Raw genomic sequence first — 22,917 nt, forward strand, 5'->3', positions numbered from 1 at the left:
TATTAGATTCAAGATATCTTTACTCTTCAATTTTGAGTTAATCTATTAATTTTTTATTTTAATATTTCGAAACTACTTAGCATCAATTTAAATATCTTATCGGAGTAATCTGAAAAATAAATTCGAATCTGAATATTTCGTTAGTTTTTTAAAATATTCAGATTCGGTGCCGCTTATGGCCGCTAAATAAAAACAAGAAAACAGACGTCAGCTTCGCGTTGAAGTTGACCGACGACGGATCGATGCACACCAGTATTTCTCTTCTGACATCGCCGCTCGTGTTTGTGGCAAATCTAGTTCTTAGATTTCTTTTCCCCGGAGACAAATCTTGCCGACACGTTGATAGATACGTCATGGATCGAAGGTTTTGTCCAACGATTCCTAGATTAATATTAGATTAGCATCCTTCATTTCTTGTAATAGGCTGTTTCTATAGCATTGGCTTAAAGACGGAATGAAGGGTGTGGTTAGAGCGCAAAAGGCTTTGGAATTGTGGGGCCCAGAGGCATGCCACCAATGATCGCTCGCCGAGTCATGGCCCGTCGTCGGCCGTGACCTACACTTATTGGCCATCAATGCCGCGGTGGGGCCGGGTCACCTCATGATCGGAGACGATAGAGCCCACGTTGCCGCGTGAGACGAAGGAGGGGACGGCGATTTGTGGTGGAGGCGGTGGACTCGTGCAGCAATTGGATCGAACTATACCAACGAGTCGAGACGTGGTGACCACCTAGCTCATAAGGAGCCAACGACGGCAGCGGCAGCTGCTGCAGCGCAATGATTCCTTCCTTCCTTTCGCTGCGGTCTATTAACTGGCCATCAATCATGTAGTGTCTTTCCCCCATTCCATGGAGTGTTAGCGACATCCGCCAGCTCCTTCCACGGAGCAGATCAAGCCATGCTCTCGTTGACGGAAGCACGCCTCTGGTAGCAGCAGCCCCGCCGAGACGGGAAAGGTTGCCATCTTTTCCTTCTATTTCCGCCCCTCCTCCTGGACTTCTTCCCTTGCCATGAAGCCTTCCCCCGCCGTCTCCCTCTTCGGCGCCAAGGCGGCGGACTCCGCCATCCGCCGGTGGCTCTCCCCGCTCCTCTTCCTCGCCGTCGTCGCCCTCTCCGTCTCCCTGCTCTACTTCGCCGCCACGCCAGCCGTCTCCTTCCCCCCGATGACGACGGTCCGGGTGGAACTCAGCCCTCCAGTCGCCGTGTGGCAGCCGGTCGGCGCTGCCGAAGCCTCCGACCCGATTTCGAGCTCCTCTCTTCCGCCCGTGCAGAGGCCGGTCGACGCTGCCGTCGCTTCCGACCCGGAACCGATTTCCTCTGCTCCATCTGTGCAGAATATGCCAGTGCGTTCGTCTACTGTAGTTTCACTAGGATAGCACATCGATCTGTGTCCTGATCTGATGGAATGGCGCTGTCGCTGTTGCTGCAGGAAAGCCAGGATGTCAGGCTGGAGAGGGTGCTCAAGGCAGCGGCCACCGAAGACAATACTGTAATACTGACCTCCTTGAATGCTTTCTGGGCTTCTCCCGGATCCGTGCTGGATCTCTTCCTGGAGAGCTTCCGCATCGGCAACGGGACCAGCGAGCTCCTGAGCCACCTGGTGATCGTCGCCGTGGACGACAAGGCGTACGGGCGGTGCCTCGCCATCCACCCGCACTGCTTCCACCTCAAGACCGAGGGGGTGGACTACTCCGGCGAGAAGGTGTTCAACACTCCCGAGTACCTGGACATGATGTGGGCGAGGCTGGACTTCCTACGCCTGATTCTGGAGAAGGGATACAACTTCATCTTCTCGGTGAGTTTGCTCTCTCCTTCGTCAATCCATGGACTCATGTGATTGGCACTCAGCCTGCAATTCGATGCGTTAGAACAATCCATACTATGTTTACCCATCGAACGTACCGTATTCTAGCTGGCTGCAGCTTTACCTGCAAGTGGGTCCCGATCCGACATCTCTAATCACGAAGCAGGTAGCCGAGTCGGTATGCCGTAGAATAGTAGAACAATTAACTACTCTGAGCTATGGTGTACCTGTGGAAGGCTAATCAAGAAGAACATGGAATCCCAATTATCATTAGTTTTTTCCATTAAAATTTCTTATTTTGGCATCAAGGATGTTGAAACTATTACTGATTTGAGACCTTTTTAGATCTTAAACATTGAAGTCAATGCCCAATTACAAAGACGTAACCTTCGGCACATAGTCCTCGTTTACATAATTTAGGATAGCCAGGCTTTGTAGTCATCTAAGGATTAGCTTCAAAGGTTTACTAGACATGCAGAATATATAGCTCTGCCTTTGGAAGATAATTAGTTGCCTCTCTGCACTTGACTGGTGATTCTAGTGATGCAGAAATCCAAAGTTTGTTGTCTTCTTTAGCAGGAGTTTCTTCGTTTCTTGTAGGGAGTAGGTTCTTTCCTTCTGACCTCCAGGAAAAAGCATGAAAAGGATGCCATCAATAGGGAATCTTAGTTTCTAATGCGGACAAAATAGGTCAGGCGACCAGAGTTAAAGAGTCTCCTACAATTTAGAATGCAAATGGTTTCATCTTTGATGATCCAGGCATGACTATGTCATGCTAAATCATATTAGCAGTTAATGTCTCATTCATATGCTAGTATCTTTTTAGACTTTGATTATTAGGTGATTTCTTTTGATGATTTTAGTGGAATAGGAATTCTTCATACTCTACATGCCATGTTTGCCGCCCTCATTTTCAAGTTGGTATTTGACATCAGAACAACATCATCTGAGCACTTGTATGGTTTGCTCATACTACAGGATGTAGACATCATGTGGTTCCGGAATCCATTGCTCTACTTTTATACAGATGGAGATTTCCAAACATCCTGTGACAATTTCTTGGGGGATCCTACCAATCTCAAGAACTGGCCCAACAACGGATTCAACTACGTGAAGTCCAACACCCGAAGCATAGAATTCTACAAGTACTGGTACTCCTCGCGTGCCAGATTCCCCGGAGTTCATGAGCAGAATGTGTTTAACATCATCAAGTACGACCAACAGATTCAGAAGATTGGAGTGAGGATCAGATTCCTGAGCACCGAGCGTTTCGGTGGGTTCTGTGAGCCAAGCAGAGACCTCAATAAGGTCTGTACGATGCACGCAAACTGTTGTATCGGCTTACGCAGAAAGATCGATGATCTAAGAGCCATGCTTGATGATTGGAGGAAATTTGTGTCTCTGCCACCTGATACAAGGATATCTAGACGGTTCTCATGGAGTGTACCTCGAAGCTGCAGGTACAATATAAATCCTTATTACAATCGTTCAAAATCTTAGGCCTCATGTCATTCTGAATCATCTTGGCCTTCTGTCTTCCTGGTTTCTTTTTCTTCTTCTGCATTTCATCTCCTAGTTTGGCCACGGAACTTGAAGTAAGATTACAAATGTTGGAGTGCATAATTTTTTATGATTTGTAGTTCTTTTAGATAGGCTTTCCTGTATGGATTGGTATTAGGCAACTCCACACCGATGCATGTCTTCGATTAGCTCGATTGTAACTTCACTGTCCGTCGTGTACCATCAAAGTTGCAGGTACTCCTTACAGTGTGTTTTGTATGGCTGCGTCGAATGATATGCCATTTTGCTAACGATGATCAAGTTTTTAGACCGATGAACCACAACCAATGTCGAATTAATGATGTCGATATGCTTAGAATAGGATAGAACCCCCAAACTGTTAAGATGTGTAATTTTTCCATTGGGATGTTTCTTGGGACATTTTTATTATTTTGTTACGAGACATGATCTCTCACTTTGAATACATTTTTGCTTTCAGGTTATAACCACCAGGATTTGGCAGTAACAAGGAAAAGAAACATAGCCTATAAGATTCTATAACAGAGTGTTCATTTCATACTCTTTTCATACATGAATACCTCCCAATCATGTAAACCATGGAATCCATAAGACTGTAGAAGAAGGGAAAGAAGAAGGTTAGGCTGAAAGAAAAAGATGCTTAAATATGATCGGTGTCATTGCTTGGCTGTTGTACAGAAAGTGTTTTAGCTGTAACATGAAAAGATCTTAAGTCCCAGGAAAAGATCATCATCTCTGTCAATAGGAAAGGCCACGAGAACTGTACTAAGTGAGCCTCATGAAGTCTATTGAAATACAAAGCAAAGTATTTGTACAGTTTTATTGAAAAAACTTGCAATAAAACTTGAATGTATTAATATGTTCCTCTCCTATTTATACAGATTAGAGGAAAGATTTTCCTTAACAGAATAGAGAGATTTTCTTATATAATTAAAAAAATCTTAACAATTTAGATGTATTGTTAGCTAATTACTAATATGATTCTTTCTAATGATTAAATAGTTAAAAGAATATTACTAATATGATTCTTTCTAATGATTAAATAGTTAAAAGAATATTCTATTAATGTATGTATGTATGTCTCTACTATTGATATCAAGAATATGACCTATGAAATAGGTAAGTGAATACCCCTAAGATAAAATTAAGCGATGTGGAGATTAAGGGATGTGAGGTCTGAGATAATCCCAACCATTATCATCCTTCACAAATACTTAATCTTAATCCCTCCAAACTTGAGTTTAGATTAGGTTATAAGTAATTGATTATTCTTCAAATATTTTGTGACAGAACCGAAGTTTTATGACAACATATAAGCAAAAGCTCTGCTCACGGCCAATGGATTCATCGAAGACTTTTTAGTAGGAGTTGACTCTGTTCTACTCGCCTTCTAAATCTTCGTTTTGTTTCCTCCCCTTCGGTTTATCCTTTTATTTAGGAATCACAAAAAATTTGTTAGGATATTTTCGTCAATTTAGTTTAGTTTTTTTCTTTTATCTATTCAATTTTCTTTTATATTATAAAGAGAAGCACGCACCACGCGGTCACTTGTTCCTCCTCTCGGGTCTATGCCTTCGGCGGCGAGGTTCCTCCTGACGAGCTCTGAATATGTGCCGCCGTCTCCGCCGCCGGAGCCGCTCTCAGTCGACATAGACTTGGTGGTGACCCTCGCCGCCCTTCTCTGCGCCGTGGTCTCCGTCACCGGGCTCGCCCTCGTTGCCCGCTGCGCCAGCTCCCGGCGCTCCCCAGGCGGCGGACGCCCGCAGGCGCCGCCAGACAAGGGCCTCAAGAAGAAGGCCTTGCGGGCGCTACCGAGGGTGGCCTACGCAGCCGGCAGCGAGGGCCCGGCGGAGTGCCCGATCTGCCTGGCCGAGTTCGTGGAGGGGGACGAGCTCCGGGAGCTGCCGCAGTGCGGCCACGGGTTCCACGTCGGGTGCGTCGACGCGTGGCTCGCCTCCCACCCGAGCTGCCCATCCTGCCGCCGGGCGCTCGTCGTCGCCGCACCACCGTCCAGGTGACGGGTGCGGTGCGACCTCCGTCGACGTCGCCACGGCGGCGGCGAGGGGAGACGGTGACGCCAGCGTGTTTGGATGTAGGATCGCTTTCTGCTTGTCCTAAGCGAGTTTGGAGTGACTACTTACTTGTATTATGTAAATTGGAAGTAGGATCATGTAAAAAGAACAGAAATTAAGGAAAAAATCTCCCCAAAAAAATCAACTGTTTTGATTCATGAAACGCAAGTGGTGGCTGATGGCGACGGACAAGTTTTGGATATCGTGGGTCCGTCTCCTGTTGTGGATCAAATGTTTCGACTACCTCGAAATCTCGGATAAGGATCGAACATATGGACATTATTCCTTATCGAACTCGGCACGCCTCTCGTCCGGGGATGCATCCATCGGCGCGAATCATAAAGCACCTGCGACCTCGATGCTCGTGAATGGGTCTGTGTATCTCGTATTCCTAAGACGGCCTTTCCTTTGTATCTCGTATATATATATATATATATATATATATATATATATATATATATATATATATATATATATATATATATATATATATATATATATATATATGCAACATGTTAATGTGGGAGTAAACAAAATGAGTGCTGTTTGTTATGTATATATATTAATCACCAACATACACACTGATGATATATAACCCCTGAATCGTATTACATAAAGCTAGAAGAGAGCATGCATATATCAAATGAAATCACAACATCGAACTATATACTATCGCTAAGGAATATGACATTTGGGTTTCGAACAGGTTTGAGCCACGCACCCTTCGTGAGCCTCGAAGTAATGCTCCAGATCAGATCATGGCCCCTCTTTGCTTGCATCTGCTTCGCTCTTCTCCCTGCTTTCCCCAGCCCATTCTCCACAAGCCACTGCATCGCCGTTAGTCTCTGTTTCTCCCCGTCCCACGTACTCCTCTTCCTGTTGGAGCTCAACTTGACACCTCCAACGTGAAGACTAATCAATTTGAATCTCCTTTCATCGTCTGGTTGGTCGTCATCCGATGCTGCTGCTTGCACCACAGCTATCATGGGAGCCCCCACCGCTTCATTCCTCCTTAATGGGTCTCTCAGCTGAATCACCACCAACATTGTCAGATGACGGCTCGTGCTGCAAGTTATCAACCAATCCTCGAGAGAAATGGCCGAGTCCAGCGGGTTGCCGGCGCCATAATTTCCGATAACAGGGGAGACTTCCTCCGAGGGAGCAACTTCTGCTTCTTCGTCAGCCATGTCTGCCTGGACTTTGAGTGCTTCGACTGCCATAGCCTCCATCCTCTGCAACGACAAGGCCAGGATTTCGTCCGCGGTGACTGGTTCATCGTTCACGCTCCAGGTTCCTGTCAAGGTCCTCTCCTTCCTGCCTTTGTTCGTTGCTGCTGCCATCTTCCTAACTATCGTGATTGACCTGGCTGCACTGGAGCTTGCTCCTTCCTTGTTCCTGCCACTTATTATGGCGGACGCGACGCCCTCGAACGCGATCTGCTCTGCTGTTTTGCCGAGCAGTTCGTCCATCGCCGTTTGCGAGAGTAATCTGGAAACCATTTCTTCTGATCCCATTGCGGCCAGCCTCTGGAACAATTGAAGCTCACTTGCTTGCTTCTCATCCTCCACGATCACCTCTCTAGAAATCTGCATGGCCAGTTTTGGGGTCTCTTTTCTTGTCACTTGTACATTGAAAGGATTCATGGAAACTAAGTAGCCTCCGTCCCTCGTCTGAACCACTGAACCCAAGCTTTTTCCAAGATCTGGAACGAGAATCTTTTCCTCCTCGTCCTTGACAACCTCTTTTGCTCCATGATCTGATGAAGTGACAAGATCTAGGCCATCGTACTTCGGCTCTTTACCATCTTCAAACTCGAGCATCCGGACGAACTCTCTTGTCACTATTTCCTCCTCGGTGTCCAATCTCTGGAACTTGTCTTCTTGAGTTGTCTTTACTAGATCGGCACCACCGTCTATCATTATCAGTTCAAGAGCCTTGATCTCTTTCGCGATTACATGAAGCTCTTTTAGCCTACTCCATTGAGCACGGTCGTGCACCACCTCTTTTACGACCTCGCTTGAAACTGATGACACCTCTGTGGCGTCCTCTGGTATCACTTCTTCCAACTCCACTTTCTCTTCATGAATCTCTATTCCCTTGTCAATAACTTCAAAGTCTGGAAGGTTAGGATCTTCCTCCCTGGGGTATGGCTTAGCCTTTTGCACAACTGGAGGGATTGAAGGACGGAGACCAGGCCCATGATCAAGACCGAAATCTTTAGTTTCGTCCACTTTTCTCACGGAGCTGGTGTTTGAAGGTATGGTAGACTGGCCTCCTCTAAGTGCAACACTGAAGGAAGACTTTGATTGTTTCCTTGGGACAGAAAAATTGGAATCCTTCTCATTGTTTGATCTTATTTTCTCTGCTTGGTTATAGATCCCGATACCTCCGTCTTCCATGATTTGGAACGCCAACTTGAGAATCATTTCTCCTCCTTTAGCCTTCCCAGACAGGGGGAAGGCTAGATCCCACTGCCGGATGCGTTGTCCCTCCAAGTTCTTCTGGATGGACTCTTTGACCAGTAAACTCAAGTCAACGATACTCCTACCGAGATCAATCTGAGGAACGTCGACTGCTACCGTTGAGATCAGGAATGGTCGGGCCTCGAACTCGAGCGGCTTCCCTGCGGCCGCACCACCTCTGCAGTAGAGGTGGCATCGGACGAACAGTGTCTCTTCAAAGTCAGCACACCCTTCGAGCACCCGGGAGGGCATCGTTTGCACAGCGCCATCCTTGGTCTCCTTCTTGCGAACGGCAACCGAGAGACGTAGCCCGTCCATCGAGGTCGGCAGATGTTGAATCGCGATAACCTCGACGGAGAACAGGCATACCAATCGATGCATGGCGATGTGAGCCAAGGCACGCATCGGCTTCCAGCTCCATATCCCCCGCTTCTCACCGGGCTCAGGTTCCAACGTATGCTCCTTCTTCACGGGCGTGCGGTGGCGGCCGCCGTCAGCATCATCTCCGTCAAGGTCGTGTTGGGGATTCCAGCCCAAGTGCCAGGGGAAACGGGACAGGTGGCGAGAGGAGTGGTTGCGGCGGTCGGACCGAGCCGCTTCGTTGACGAGGCGGGGCCCATCATCGGCGGCCGGAGCTGTATAAGAGGAGCGGGGGAGAACGAGGGAGGTGGTGCGGCGAGAAGTGTGGGATTTGGAGAGTGATCTGCTCAGGCGTTCAAGCTCTTGGAGGATTTGCATGTTGGCGTCTGCCTCTCCAGCATGTGCTGCCATTGATGGAGGAGGCGCAGAACTCGTCATGGTCGTAATGGCGCTTGGCTCGCCAAGAAGTGTCAAGGGTTTCGAATGGAATGGGAAGAAGGCCTAGAAGCTGCCAAGAACGAGAGTGAAGAATGGAATGAATGGAGAAGGTGAGAGGAACGCGGCCACCATTACCTTTAACCACTCTCTCTATATAAAAAGCTCGGTCTATTGACGGTGATGGCGTCTGATCAGGTGACCTGACGACGTTGGCATAGTGAGGAAGCTTACGGGAGCCACGTAGAGGAAGTAGTACATGCATTTCATTTACTACGAGTAACGGCTGAGAATACTACCACGTGGCATGGAGTGGTCCACTTGATCGAGTGGGAGGGAAGCCCCTTGGTGCCGGGTCGGTCAAGTTAATGGACACGGGAGCCGGAGGCGTTAACTTCCTATTTCCTAAGCAATTAATGACGGGCGCCGTGTTATCATTTGTCTCCCCATGCTTTGTTGTGGGGATCGCTAACTAAGCGTGGCCTCGTTATCAGCCATGTCCGCTGCAACTCGTTGTCAGAGTTCTATAGGATTTCACAGCAAGAAGGTGAAGTGCGGGGACCTTTGCAGGCGTCAACCAGTGAAGACATATGTATACTCGGCTGTTATAATCTAAGAGTACAGGCCGGAAGAGACTTTAACAAAAGTGAAAGCAGAGCAGTGCATGCAAGGCGACGCCCGATCAAAAGAGTCTTTCGAATCATTACAGCCTCTTGCTGGAACAGTAACGTTGCTGGCAAAAGTGTTTGCTTTCCTTGGCAAAGCTCTTTCCGGATGTTTACGACACGGCAGTGGGACGTCTTGGTGGTCTGCTTGCTGTCTAGTCCCAACCAGTCAAATGGACTCTAACCTTTTAGCTTATTGCTGTTTATTGGAATTTTAAATTTAATTCAATTAATTTTGTATGAAAATGCACCATAAAAAGAGTATATTATAAAATGAAAAAAAATGTTAAATGGGAATTTAGCATTTATCTTTATGATGACATTTTTCATAAGAATATTAAACAAATATAATTTTATCTTAATCTCTAAGGTCTCTCATCGCTCTGATTCTTTTCTCGCTTTCTATATCAGAGCTAATCTCAGTTGAAACGAGAGGAAGTGCCTTCATTTTTGCAAACCTTTGGGATAGAAGAGAGTGGCAATTATTCCGAGGAAAATTAATGTGTTGGCTGAAGACAGACCATTAGGACTTTGTTGATCGAAGTACAAACCATAAAAGAAACCCAATAAGCACCGCAAATACGTTATACATGGCACGAGATCTTTCTTATGGGACAAAACACATCGAATAAGCATATGCTCTTAGAAAACATCGAGAAAGAACTTATGTGTTTTCAGTAGGAATATGGCTGAAGATCTGTCTCCTTCTACCTTCTTTTTCTTTCACTTTGAAACACTTATATGTACTAACTAGATACACCGGTATATATCATTATATATATAGTGTATAAAAAAAATTCTTACTTTCGAAACTGGCTTCGGGCAGGTAGCTGGATATCTCTGTCTCCGTACTGGATTCAATTCTAACACTTGATTTCTTGCTTGGTTTGAGAGATGCTGCTATTTTCTCTCCTGAATGACCTAAGTCATGTGGCAATGCTCGTCAGGGCAACGGTGTGCAGCAGGACTACCAAATGGTTTCGTCAGCAGTTCTGTGCAACTAATCTTTCGTCTTGGCGTGAGTGATACAAAAGACTGTGTGCACCTGATGCTTAGATGAAACTAACTCTCCTTTGCATCTCTTGGAATTAATTGTCTTTCTTTCCTTGTACAAACTTCACTTGAAATGATATGCAAGTTGAATCAAGCAGCTTTGCCCAACTTCAAAATGAAAAAGTTACATGCTAGTTGGCTCATCAGCTACAGCAATAAATACAGTTTAAATGAATCTTTGTGTCTCATCAACATGGTCTAGTGACGCGCAAGTGGACGAGTGTCATATCCTTGTTGCTGCGACTGATTCTGATCTTGTTGTCAATATACCTGGAAAATGTATCTAATGTTTATAATATGCAGGTGTAAGTACGTGAAAATGTACAACATATAATTAATAAATGAACGACAGACAAATGACCCTAAGTACATGGAATTTGTATTCTACTTACAGCAGCTCCAGGTGAAAGATGACTTCCATTTTTAAGGGAAGTTTCAATGCGCCAAAGCTAACAACACCATCATTCATTTGCACCATGAACAAGTTGCTTTCAGATGTTTCGCTGTGAAAGGTAGCATCCATAAGCATAACCATAGTATAACTTGGAATTCTCAAGTACAGGCCATTGCTTAGTGGTTAAAAAAAAAACACACACACACACACGAAATGCAGGACAAATGCTTTTAATTATGGCTATGAATAAATACACATTCTCTAAATAAAGAAAAAGATAATCAAACTTCATCATTGACATATCATGTTGAAAGAAACTACAGAAGAGAGTCAACTAGGAAAAGAGGTTCTTACCACTAGGGAATCTGGATATGACTAGTCTTATGTCTCTATAAGCATAGAGACTATTTTTATGAATAAAATTCTGATTAATTTCATTTGCTCCACTCCATTTTAATTCCTCCTTTTCCTTTTAATTCTTTGGTGTTCTTATCATGAATTTTATTTTGATAGCTTTGATTGCCTGTGACCCTTGATATGAACTTTGGAGGTCATCCGTCTTTCCATTTTCTCAAATTATAAAAAAAAAGGAAAAGACATACTGGGATGTAAAATATAAAAAACACATAAAATTCATATATTTTCATTGTTCTCACTTGACTTCTAAATTAAAAGTCCCATGTTGTTGTTACTTAATCTTATAATTGGTCGTGGAGGATGTATGCTTGGCAATGCAATTCAGCATATTGCTACCAGCAGTTTGTCGCAGAGAAAGACAAGTTGTGGAAACATCAGTTTCATTTAACTCACCTAAGAGTGCCATTTGCACAAATCCTTAAACCAGGAAGCAGGTTAATCTGATTCTCCACCATTCCATCTTTCTTTATAATCTAGAAAAGGCACCATATAAATTAATAAAAATAGAGAGCTACACCATTTTTTTCCCTATTTATAAGAAAAAAAAAGATATCTTTGGTATTTAGGATACACTTTCGAATATTATGTTAGCGCAGACCTGCAAACCTTTAAGACCACTGGCAACAACAGACGACCAGCTCTCATTTTCTGACTGTATGATGAGGAGGAACAATATCAGAAATCAATTATAAGTATAACGAAAGGATTTGGGAAGTCATGCATTGAAGAATGTGAACCAAAAGAAAAGCAGGATACTTTAAAATTCAATGCATCTACAAGAGACAATTTTGCATATGCTATTCGCCTTGTGGTTCAGTCTATTATGCAGAATTAGGGTACGTGGAAGTAGAACAACAAATTTGCATTTGCTTATTTGTAACTACAAATAAGCAAATGCTTTGCAAGTGCACTTAATGTAGTGGAGAGTAGTCTAAAAAGGTAAATTGGTCAGGTTAATACTCTTTTCACTTTAGTCAAAAATTAAAAAAAATTATATGCTACCTAGGCTAAGATGATAAGTGAGGAAGCTTCCATTATAACAGAAGAAGAAACAAGTGCCTGTTGAGTTTTATTATCCCAATCAGATCTGTTAGCCACTTGATTCAAGTTAGACCATCACAAACTGCCCCTTGCCCCTTGCCCCTTGCATGGTCATTCATACTGGACATGAAAAAAGAGAATAACTCGATAAAGCTGCTTGAAGGGGTGTTCTTTTGAAACAAAGCCCACCAACTAGGTCGCTTACTTGCATTCCTAGCAAGAATAAGAAATATATTCACAATAGATGATGGGAGAAGAAAAATCTAAGTTCTTGTTCTGATAATACAGAAATGCAAGTACTTTAAAGTAGCAAGCATATATTACTAACTGCATTTCATGTTTCAAACTTGAAATGCATCTTTCTTCTTACTGACCAAATAAAAGGCGAAATAAGTCCTTATCTAAAAACCTGTGAAGCCCACAGTAATTGCCATTCGCCTTCCAGTATTTCTGAATTTGCTTTAACCTCCTCCTGATTTGAAGAGATAAGTTCATCTATCATCTGTTAATAAGAAGAAATAAGCAATTAATTTTGAAGTAATGGAAAGTTTTTTGTGAAAGTTACCAAGAGCATCAGAATGAATTTTCATATCCCAGACCTCCTTAACTCTTGTTCCAACAGATATTGCTGACAGCAACCTTTGTCTTGGTTCAATCTTCTTTTGCAGCACAAATGTCGTTCCCTGTGCTACAGTTTTTTTTTTTTTTTTTTTTTCAAATATTTAGTTAGAAAAGGATTAAAATTTGAGTACTTCACCAATGCATTCAGTTTATCCAGGAAAAGAAAGTGAACAATTTAAAGTTTTTTAACAGAAGGAAGAACATGTGAGAGAAAGAAAAGTATATATTAGTTAAAAGGGATTAAAATGAAGATTTCAGGATATTTGGTTTCTTCGGGGAAGAAAATGCACGACTAAAACTTTTCTATCAGAAGGAATACATGTAAGAGAGTGAAGATATCCACATTTGTTAAAAGAGGATTAAAATTTGAGTACTTCACAAGTGTATTTGAATTATTCAAGAAAAGAAAGTGTTGTATTAGACTAAAGAAAGCACATATGAGAGAGTGAAGACATACACATTACATATAAAAAATTACCTTGTTTCCTCTTGAAATACGTATGTTCCCAGTATGAGACAAGTATGTTGTATCCAACCATCCCTTTGCTTCATCACTGAGAAGCCTAAATGGTACAGGATATGGAATCTTGAAAGGTAAAAATTTAAGCGAGAATGCAGCACGATCAAACTGGAAAAGGATTCTTTTTCCATCTTTAATTGTTGCTGCTGCCTAGGAGTAAATTCAGCAGAATGATGAATGTCAGCCAAAGAAAAAGAAAACCTAGGTAGTTGAATGTCACCGTCAAAGCCAACAGAAAGATGTAACTCAATATTGGCGGCAGAAGTATTTCAATTCATGTTGATGAAAGAACACGATTAATAATAAAAAACTTCTGCTTTACAAGCTAAAAGATGTGACAGGATCCACAAAGCTGAAGCCAAAGTATATGATCGAGACTTCTCATTTTTGTTAATATAGTTATGTAACAAGAAAAAAAAAAGGAAAAGAGAAACTGAGCACAACATTAGTGATAAATCCATGCCAGACTGTTTACAGTGGATAGCTACTGCCTGTGTATTATTGCATATTGTAAAGGTTTATTTACATGTGGATCATCAATCTGGATGGTTTCATGAAGTGATTTAGACATAGTAGTTATAATCTAGTGTTATAAAAGATGCCCTTTATGAATAAGAAACGGTTGCATATGGAAAAAAATCGTCATATAAATTTATAGGAATGTGGTTGACTATGAGCACAAAAATAAAAAACTAGAACATCACATATCCAGTGCTTTTTTGTTGCTGATTAGAAGAAGGTATGACCCATGCTTAGTATAGGCAGATAAGCAATGCCAGGGACAGCAACAAGTAATAAATACATAAAGAGATATTCCTATGTCAATGGGCACTCCTCTGGCTATCACTTCTCGGTTCAGGCTCAAGATTGTTGCAACAATAGTTGAAACGTGAAACCATTTGATGTTCTCCAAAAATAATAATCCAATGCAAGTTTGTGGGATCATTATGTTGACTTAGTAGATTACAAAAGAAAGTTCCCAAACATGACGAAAAAGCAGATGGAGGGAATAATGGCAAACAATGGTCTCCTGTGGTAGAATCACAGTGGAGTAGATAACAGAGACATGTTTATGTAGATTGCTAAGAACTACAAATATTCTGAGTTGTACAGATAATAGTACAATATCAACCTCATATTTTTAGAATCTTGCAAAGTTTTCTAATTCAAGTAAAGAGTTGCCTAGTATGTAACCTGAATCAAGCTTGTCACAACATAAAGAGAATAAGATTATTGGAAACAAATTTCATAAGGCTAGATCCCTTGAACCAATTATTTTAAATGCTAATATGGATGTGATGACAATATCATGGCTTAAAAGCAGTCGGAGGGAACAATGGCAAGCAATGGTCTCCTGTGTAGAATCACAGTGGAGTAGATAACAGAGAAATGTTTATGTAGATCGCTAAGAACTATGAATATTCTGAGTTGTATAGATAATAGTACAATATCAACCTCATATTTTTAGAATCTTGCAAGTTTTCTAATATAAGAGTCACCTAGTATGTGACCTTAATCAAGGTTGTTACAACATAAAGAGAATAAGATTATTGGAAACAAGTTTCATAAGGCTCGATGCCTTAAACCAATTATTTTAAAAGTTAATATGGATGTGATGACAATATCATGACTAGCAATAGAAACTGGATACAGTGGTACCTTTATGGTAGAGTTAAACGAGGACAAAAATTGACAATGTTATAGGATGCACATAACTTACCTTCATATGTAAATTAAATGTTCGCTTGACTCGAAATATTATCTTGTTAATGAATATCATCCATCCATAAAATGTTCATGGTAGAGTTGAGATTTTTCCCCCCAGAATAATATAAAATTTAAATAAATAATTCACCAATGAATATCTTTTCTGGGATCTCACACCAAGTGCAATTATGATTCAAGAGATACCCAAGTCAAAACCTCAACATAGCAATATTCCTCATTAATTCACCTCTTATTATTAGAGTTTCTGCAAGCATTAACTCTAAATTTTTATATATCGGTATTGGTAGCGAAAGAATTTTATTGCGCAGGTATGTACCAACAAATATGTTATGGCACACCTTGATATATTGGTAAGAAGAATACTTTAAAAATTATTTGATATGCAGCAATATGTACAGCAATATATCAATTATCAGTAGAATATCGGACTGGTAAGGTTGGTATACTGCACTATCTGAAACTACTTTAGAGAGCATAGAATATGATGTTTTTTGCAATATGTACAAGAGTAATTTGCACAGATTAAATTATATAGCTTTGCTCATCGAACTGCATATTCTCTTATAAATTGTCTTTCCAGTAAAAATCCATTACTTAATCTTTAAATAATTCAAACATCCAGTGTTGCACCATCTTACCTCTAAAATTTTATCATAGTTTGTGTAATTTCTGGAAACATTATCTCTTGGACTACAAGCATTTCTCAATGACATCAATTTGACCCAATTGAAAAATATCAAAATTGCATTCAGTAACAATATACTTTCCATGTAAGTGGAGCAAATATACTGTGAAATTTCTTTCACGACAGGTTGCCAAGTGACTTGTGTGAGCATGGAAAATATCATCAATGAAATTGCACTGGTGAGAGAGCATTTCATTTAGATATACAAATAACATAAAAAAGTTACTAATTTAGATGGTGCAGACAGAAGCAGGTACTTAAATAATTTGTGGAAATCAGATTTCCAGAATTAAATTTCAAACTGAAAAAGGTATGTGGATGAATGTGCTTCTGTTATAGAAGAAATAAAATGATCATACCTCTACTTTTAGCTCACCAACAGCATCCGAAAATTTTACAATGTTAGATACCCTTGGATCATCTGTTCTAAGGTAAACCTCCTGAAAGATCTTGAAAAAATCTACCCCAACAAAGGTTCTCTGTAAAAAATATTGATCCTTAGAAGAGATATTATAATTTCAGTAAGTAACAGAAGACCCTGAACGCAACATAGTTTCTCAACTAATTTGCAGGAATAAAAAAAGCTTAAATTACTGAGGTAGATGGTCTTCTATATACAAGAACAATGTCTTTCTAAGCTTAAATATCGAAATCCGTTTGGTGATTAAAATAAAGGATTACTAGGCTGGTAAGAGAAATAGTTATTTTTACAATAATATAATCTCAAACAGTAAGAGAAATTGCTATACTGATTGATTTTTGGTCTTTGTTCATATATTTCCAATTAGAAAACAAACAGTGAATTGCTAATGTGAATTTGTTTTTCCCTGATAAGCACTTTTTTATCAATCCTCCTTCTAAATGTAGTCTTAATTAAATCAGTAACTAATTGAGACTAGAATGTCTTCCCATCCAGAGGAAAGAATAGATGACATTTCTAATGTTAGAAGGAGCAATGAATCTTTATCATGTGTCATGAATGCTAGATAACTGCAAGATTGAGGAACTGATTTCTACTTGAAAAGTTATAACTCTTTGCAAACAAGCACTTTTTTAAGGATTCAAACTTGTCAATAGGAGTCCAGTTTGCAAGATTGGCAGGTACTGCCACAAATTAATGGCATAATCATCTTAAAATTGCAGAAAGTTGCTAACATGATCTAAATAGTTGACAAGATGCTATTGATTTGACAGCTTATTACATCAAGATTGATACGTCAGAATTATTTAACCTCTCACTTTTGATCAAGCCAGCTTCCATTTACTAGTCAAGCAATTAACAACCCCTACAGCATCCAAAACCACATATAAATGCATAATTATTTTTGTCTTCTGTTATGACATTATCCTGGCAGCTCCAGAACTTATACACACTTGACAACCATTTTGTTTCCAAAGTAATCAGTGCATATTAATACATTAAAAAGAACTACCATGGGCAAAAAAATTCTCTACATACCAAAGCAACGTTCCATTTAATCACCATGAGTCCACATTTCTTGCAAGTCCCAGTCATCAGTTAGTTTCTCAGTTTAAGTTTTATGAGTTTTATAAGTGGTACTATTGTGACTCAAAACAAACTGAAAGGTCAGGTTTTCAATTCCCTAAAATGTGCTTCGTAACAGCTGACTAAAATTGGATATATATATATATAGGAGGGCTATCAGACAGATAAATAGGACAGGCCAACAACAAGCTTCCCATTCTTTGGCTTCAATTTCATGCTTTAGCAAAAGCAACTACATAAATAGGACAGGCCAAAAATTATCTTAAAGAGGATTAATAGTGCATGGTAATGTCATCTCACTTGAATTGGGGATGCTGTCCCAGGTCTCGTAGTGAAAATTAGTTGCCAGCGACCTTCAATCAAACTGGAGCTTGTCTGCAAAAGAGTGAACTGTATAAATTCAGCAACATATTAAGCTTTAGTCCAAACTGACAATGTATATCTTAGACATGTCTCAAACACTTGTTAAATTCTTTCATAATAAATTTAATATATTGAGAGAAATGAATCTTACTGGATCACTGGGCTTGGGGATTTATATTTTTAACATCATGAATGCTTATTTATCACGTGTAATCAATTAATTTTTCTCTGCATGTTCTTCTTCTTTTAGTCTCCTTGATGCATAGATTCTGACACACATTCACATCTTGTTCCTGTGGCTAAATCCACACATTCTTGAGGATAGCACAAGGGTTTATAGCACTTAATCTAATACTGCTGATTTCTTGAGGCCTAACAAAGATGCACGCATGAGAACGATACGTCTTGTTGCCGCAAGGAAATCAGCGATTGCATGGCATAGAAGTAGCACGAAACCAAAAGGAACATAGAGCGGTAAAAGAGTTTCAAGAAACCCAACAGGGGATCTTGTTGCCACAAGGAAATCAGCGATTGCATGACATGGAAGTAACAAGAAACCAACACGAACATCAGAGAGAAAATTTTTCAAGAACCTAACAGGGGAACTTGTTGCCGCAAGGAAATCAACGATCGCATGACATAGAAGTAGCACGAAACCAAAAAGAAATCAAGAAATAAAAGATTCTCGAGATACCTAACAGGGGATCTTGTTGCCACAATGAAACCAGCGGTTGCATGACATAGGAGTATCACGAAACCAAAAAGAACATCAGAGAGGTAAAAAATTCTCAAGAAACCTAAAAGGGGACTCACAGGATCCGGCACGCCTCCCAGATTCTCAAGGGTTTCCACCGCGAGCTCGACGTCCTGCAAGGAGTTCAATTCAAGAATCGCCTAACACGCATTCCCAAAAGACTGCAGACGATTCTAAAGAAGGATGTTCCAAGAAAAGGCGGAGAATGTGTCGAATCAAAGGAAAGAACGGTGCCTGCAGTTGCCTAGAAGATGCGGCGCGGCCTCTCCCCTGGATCCCGAGCAGGGCTTCGACGAGTGCGGCCTCGGGATCGCTGAAGCAGAGCTGCTGCCCTTCTTCCACCAAAGAGGACGAGATGGGACGGAGGGATGTCCGCCGCCGCCGCCTCGGCTTCTGGACTCTTGGCATGAGGACACCACACGTCGACGTCTGCAGCAGCGTGGAGCGGCCGGAGAAGGGCGGCGTAAGGAGCGCGAGCCGCGCGGCGGCAGCTCCTCCGACGACCATCTCGGTGGATTTCCGCCGGGGGAGCAAAGCGGGGGTGGGATTCCGCACGACCGGTAAGAGGTGCATTTGAGGCGGTTATCGGATGACGCACGGGGCCCGCAAGTTCTTGATGAGCTGACATGAGGCGTGGGGCCCATGAGTTCTTGATAACAAGTATGATCCTCACCGTTCATTTTGCTTTCCTCCTCTTATCGTTCTTTTTTCTTGTGGTCTCACACTGGCACTGAATCCTGGACACCAATCTCCTTATCACGGAAGGAAAAGAAGACCATTTATGAACCGAAACCAAATGATTGAGAGATTTGGCGGAATTCTATCAAAAATTGAAAGTAATTGGTAGCTAGTGAAGAAGTACATGAAGACTCTCAAGATGAAGCTAAACCTATCAGCGGAAGGGGAGTCACTGGGGCGGCGGACGAAAGCTGTCTATCTCTATTTGGAGAAAGATGGTAGCTACTACCAATGATCAATTTCAGATTTCTTCTGAGGGAACTCTTAATTGAGTCGATGCAGATGTATACAATGTTTGCCGGGAAGTATCTATACTAGATTAAGATGGCTCATTTGATCCTATACTGGTCGTCTGTGAGCTCTACGGGCAACAAGACGGCGTCGTCGTCGATACAAAGCGGAGGGGGTTGCTATATTGGTTGGACTACAAGCTGCAAGTCATGAGCAGATCAGGATCAGATCATATTATATGATTTGTAGACACCTCTCTGTTACTTAATCCATGAGAACTGTGGTGGATGATATCAAACTATTGTATTAAAAAATACAATAAGTCAACTAAGGGTTTTACGTCAGAAACAGGTTGGGATTTCAGAAAACCAATTCATGCAAGCTTTACACGACGACTCCGTAGAGTCAAAGTCAACTAAGCTTTGCGGAGTCGAACTGTCTTATATGGATGGAAACAGAATCTCAAGACAAGATTTTAGATGGGGTACAGAGCTGCGTCCGACAGTAAACGACTCTGCCAAGTCAAAGTTAGGTGGCTGTCGATAGGCTGATGCATGAACGATTTAGCCTCCGCTTAGACATCGCATTTTTCTCGTCTTGTGACCTTCGATTGATGGTTCGGATTCTCTTCCTCATTCAAATTAAGCTGAAGAGCCTCTGAGATATATAATATACCGATCATTTTCTACTCGATACGCTAAACCATGGTTATTTTACTAGTTATTTATCCTTGCATACGCAACAATGAACGTAGAAGGAAAGGGAAAGCAACCATCGACGTGCACCACCTTCAACGAAGAAAGTCAACGTCTGCCGATCCAAGCCGCAGCCGCAGTTCCGGAAATTACGGAAATCAGCGTGCGCCCACGTAGCAGATTGAGTTGTACATCTTTGTCAAACCAGTTCCCATGGTTGACTTCATCTGGATCCCATTCCCTCATATGATGGATACCAAAGAACAAGGTCTCCACAGAAGGCAGAGGAGACGATGGGGAGGCTGGGCAACGCCGGCAATGCTCCAAGGACCAACCATTCGACTCATCCCCACCCTTCGGGCGACGATCCAAGGATCAGCCATTTCTGCCATCCCCATCCTCTCGAGCTCACGTCTCTGGAGCAGGCGCTGACCCCGACGATCTGCGCTGGTTGCGCCTCTCCGGCCGCCGGATGTGTCTACTCTTGCAAGGCATGCAACTACGTCTTGGACGTCTCCTGCGCCAAGATGCCGCGGCGCATCCGCCATCCCGCGCATCCGCACTCCGTCAACCTCTTCGCCACGCCCCCTTCCAAAGACGGCCCTTCCAACTGCGACGCGTGCGGCCGCAGCAGCAGCGGCTTCACGTTTTACTGCGATCCCTGTGGCTTCCGGTTGCACTGTCAGTGCGCCGCCAAGCCGCTCACCATCAACCATCGCGCGCACCCTCACCCTCTCAACCTCATCTTCTCTCCTCCTTACGAGGACAAGGGGTTCTCGTGTGATATCTGTGGCGACGCGGGCTTGAACCACTGGCTCTACCGCTGCGCGGCCTGCGAATTCGATGCCCATATCGGGTGTTCGACGGGTGGGACTCTGCAGCCTCTGGCGCGAACTCCGACGACACAGCAACAGGCTCCAGCGCGAACACCAAAACCACAGCAACAGGCTCCTGCGCGAACACCTACGCCACGGCAGCAGCAGGCTTCGCCGAGGCCATCTGCGCCACGGCAGCAGGCCTCGCCGAGACCATCTACGCCACAGCAACAGGCAGCGCGAAGGCCACGTACGTCGCAGCAACAGGGCCCGCGGCTACCGACATCGCAGCAACAGGGTTTTCAGCGGCCATTTGCGCCACAGCAACTGGCTCCACCGCTGTCACTGTTGCCTCCGGGACTACTGCAGCCACTGCGGCCACTGCTGCCGGGACTACTGCAGCCACTGCGGCCACTGCTGCCACCAGGACTACTGCAGCCACCGCGGCCACTGTGGACGCAGCCGCCACAGATGAACCAGGCGACTCAGGGATCTAACAATAGCGTGGAACAGCAAAACGGTGAAGGTACTGGAAGCAGAGAACAGCAGAACGGCGAAGGCACCAAAAGCGAAGAACATCACAACGGTGAAGGCACTGAAAGCGTTGAACATCATAACGACGAAGGCGACATACCCGACACAACTGGTGAAGAAGACGGCGACGTCGGTGGTAGCAGCTCCGGTTATCACTGGAATCAAGATGGCTGCGACGATGGATCAGATTGGATGATGACTCAAGATGGAGGTTACGATGAATCAAGTTCGGTGCCGGAGGATTCCTTTGGGGGATCCGATGAGTCTTACGAAGTGAACATGGAGGTGACGTTTGAGCTATAGTATGGTCGAATTTGTGTGTGTGTTTGTGTGTTCTTGATGTTCTTGAAAGGACCTTTTTCTAGATTTTGCCATAAATGTGAGGCTTTATGTTCTGTTCTGTTCTCTTCTCTGGCAATTCATTCTGGAGCTATCTTTGTTGCACTTGTTTCATCTTTCTAATAAGACTCTGTTGGATGGCTTGAAAGAAAATTAAGGATTCTGAATCAAAAATGAAAATACAGTGAAAATGAGGTGTTATCTGAACATAGTGCATATCATGATTCCCTGTTTCAGGTCAACAATGGCAAAATTTAGACAAGAGATGGAAGACTTGCAAAGTCAGATCCATAACTTTTCTTTCCTGAAGATAAGACATCTTTCAGTCAACACGCTTACACACATACGGCGTAGACTTGGTGGAGTCTACGCCAGCAAAGTCAGGTCTACGATATATATACACACATGTATAACATAAACATAGCATATAGTGAGAGTCAATACTTGTAATCATCAGGTTCGATCAAGAGCTCAGTGCCATAAGAACCTGCATGCAAGAGATAGACTTTGGGAAGGTTCTTGTGTCAGTCATCGATGGATACACGATAATTAAGAGAGTCGTAGCATGTCAATTCTCAATGCTTGGAAACGACACCGAAGAGTACCCAGAAAGACTTGACCGCCTGCAACTGGCGTTTGGCATACTGGTTAGCGTTCATCTTCCTGTGGAATCCTGAGGAGGTGCCGCACGGATACAGTAGAATCCTTCAGTCGTGTCTTAAGTCTAAATCTCCATCATCAAACGTCTCAAGATTCCACTTTTATCGTACAAGTAATCACAGAGAGAAAAGAATAGTGATTTGCGGCAATTACTAGATCGTTTTTGGCTCATGTTCTTAATAAACCTTCACCTGTTATTGGTCTGATCTAATCTGGCAATACCTTTTAGTCGGATCCTGACAGCAATCTACAGAGCAAAAAAGAATTCTTACCGCATAAGAACATGAATCTGATTCCCAAGTTGTCTTTCTTGTCATAGCTTTGGATCCTTGTCATGCCTTTAAATATACTCTTTAGTATAGTTAGTTCAACCCTGATTCAAAGCAAGCCGAGTTGATGAAGGATGTGTAGAGAACCAACTGAAACTGGCTCAATCTTTGTCTTCATGAAACAGTTCATAATAGACTAATCCACTGATACATCAC

At 42.7% G+C, this 22,917-nt stretch overlaps 4 protein-coding genes across 4 annotated transcripts; 2 read left to right on the forward strand and 2 right to left on the reverse strand.

Annotated features, from left to right (window-relative positions):
* Positions 1-667: 667 nt before the first annotated feature.
* On the forward strand, positions 668-5,595 carry LOC103992218 (uncharacterized). The gene is made up of 4 exons (XM_065175289.1): positions 668-1,343; positions 1,430-1,795; positions 2,783-3,264; positions 4,869-5,595. The coding sequence occupies exons 1-4, from the start codon at positions 1,011-1,013 to the stop codon at positions 5,359-5,361; spliced, it is 1,674 nt and encodes a 557-aa protein (XP_065031361.1). The 5' UTR covers positions 668-1,010; the 3' UTR covers positions 5,362-5,595.
* Positions 5,596-5,942: 347 nt separating this feature from the next.
* LOC135653377 (protein PLASTID MOVEMENT IMPAIRED 1-like) lies at positions 5,943-8,812 on the reverse strand. The gene has a single exon (XM_065175297.1). The coding sequence runs from the start codon at positions 8,673-8,675 to the stop codon at positions 6,078-6,080; it is 2,598 nt and encodes an 865-aa protein (XP_065031369.1). The 5' UTR covers positions 8,676-8,812; the 3' UTR covers positions 5,943-6,077.
* A 1,577-nt stretch (positions 8,813-10,389) lies between these two features.
* On the reverse strand, positions 10,390-19,009 carry LOC103992393 (probable plastid-lipid-associated protein 12, chloroplastic). Its single transcript, XM_009412108.3, has 11 exons — positions 18,655-19,009; positions 18,480-18,533; positions 17,604-17,678; positions 16,156-16,275; positions 13,342-13,533; positions 12,842-12,925; positions 12,652-12,744; positions 11,800-11,853; positions 11,595-11,674; positions 10,783-10,893; positions 10,390-10,660 (listed from the first exon to the last, which is right to left on the reverse strand). The coding sequence occupies exons 1-11, from the start codon at positions 18,991-18,993 to the stop codon at positions 10,579-10,581; spliced, it is 1,284 nt and encodes a 427-aa protein (XP_009410383.3). The 5' UTR covers positions 18,994-19,009; the 3' UTR covers positions 10,390-10,578.
* A 1,315-nt stretch (positions 19,010-20,324) lies between these two features.
* LOC135672524 (uncharacterized) lies at positions 20,325-21,911 on the forward strand. The gene has a single exon (XM_065181008.1). The coding sequence runs from the start codon at positions 20,378-20,380 to the stop codon at positions 21,734-21,736; it is 1,359 nt and encodes a 452-aa protein (XP_065037080.1). The 5' UTR covers positions 20,325-20,377; the 3' UTR covers positions 21,737-21,911.
* The last annotated feature ends 1,006 nt before the right edge of the window (positions 21,912-22,917 follow it).

The sequence above is a fragment of the Musa acuminata genome, chromosome BXJ1-4 (genome assembly GCF_036884655.1).
Source record: "Musa acuminata AAA Group cultivar baxijiao chromosome BXJ1-4, Cavendish_Baxijiao_AAA, whole genome shotgun sequence".
NCBI lineage: Eukaryota > Viridiplantae > Streptophyta > Magnoliopsida > Zingiberales > Musaceae > Musa > Musa acuminata.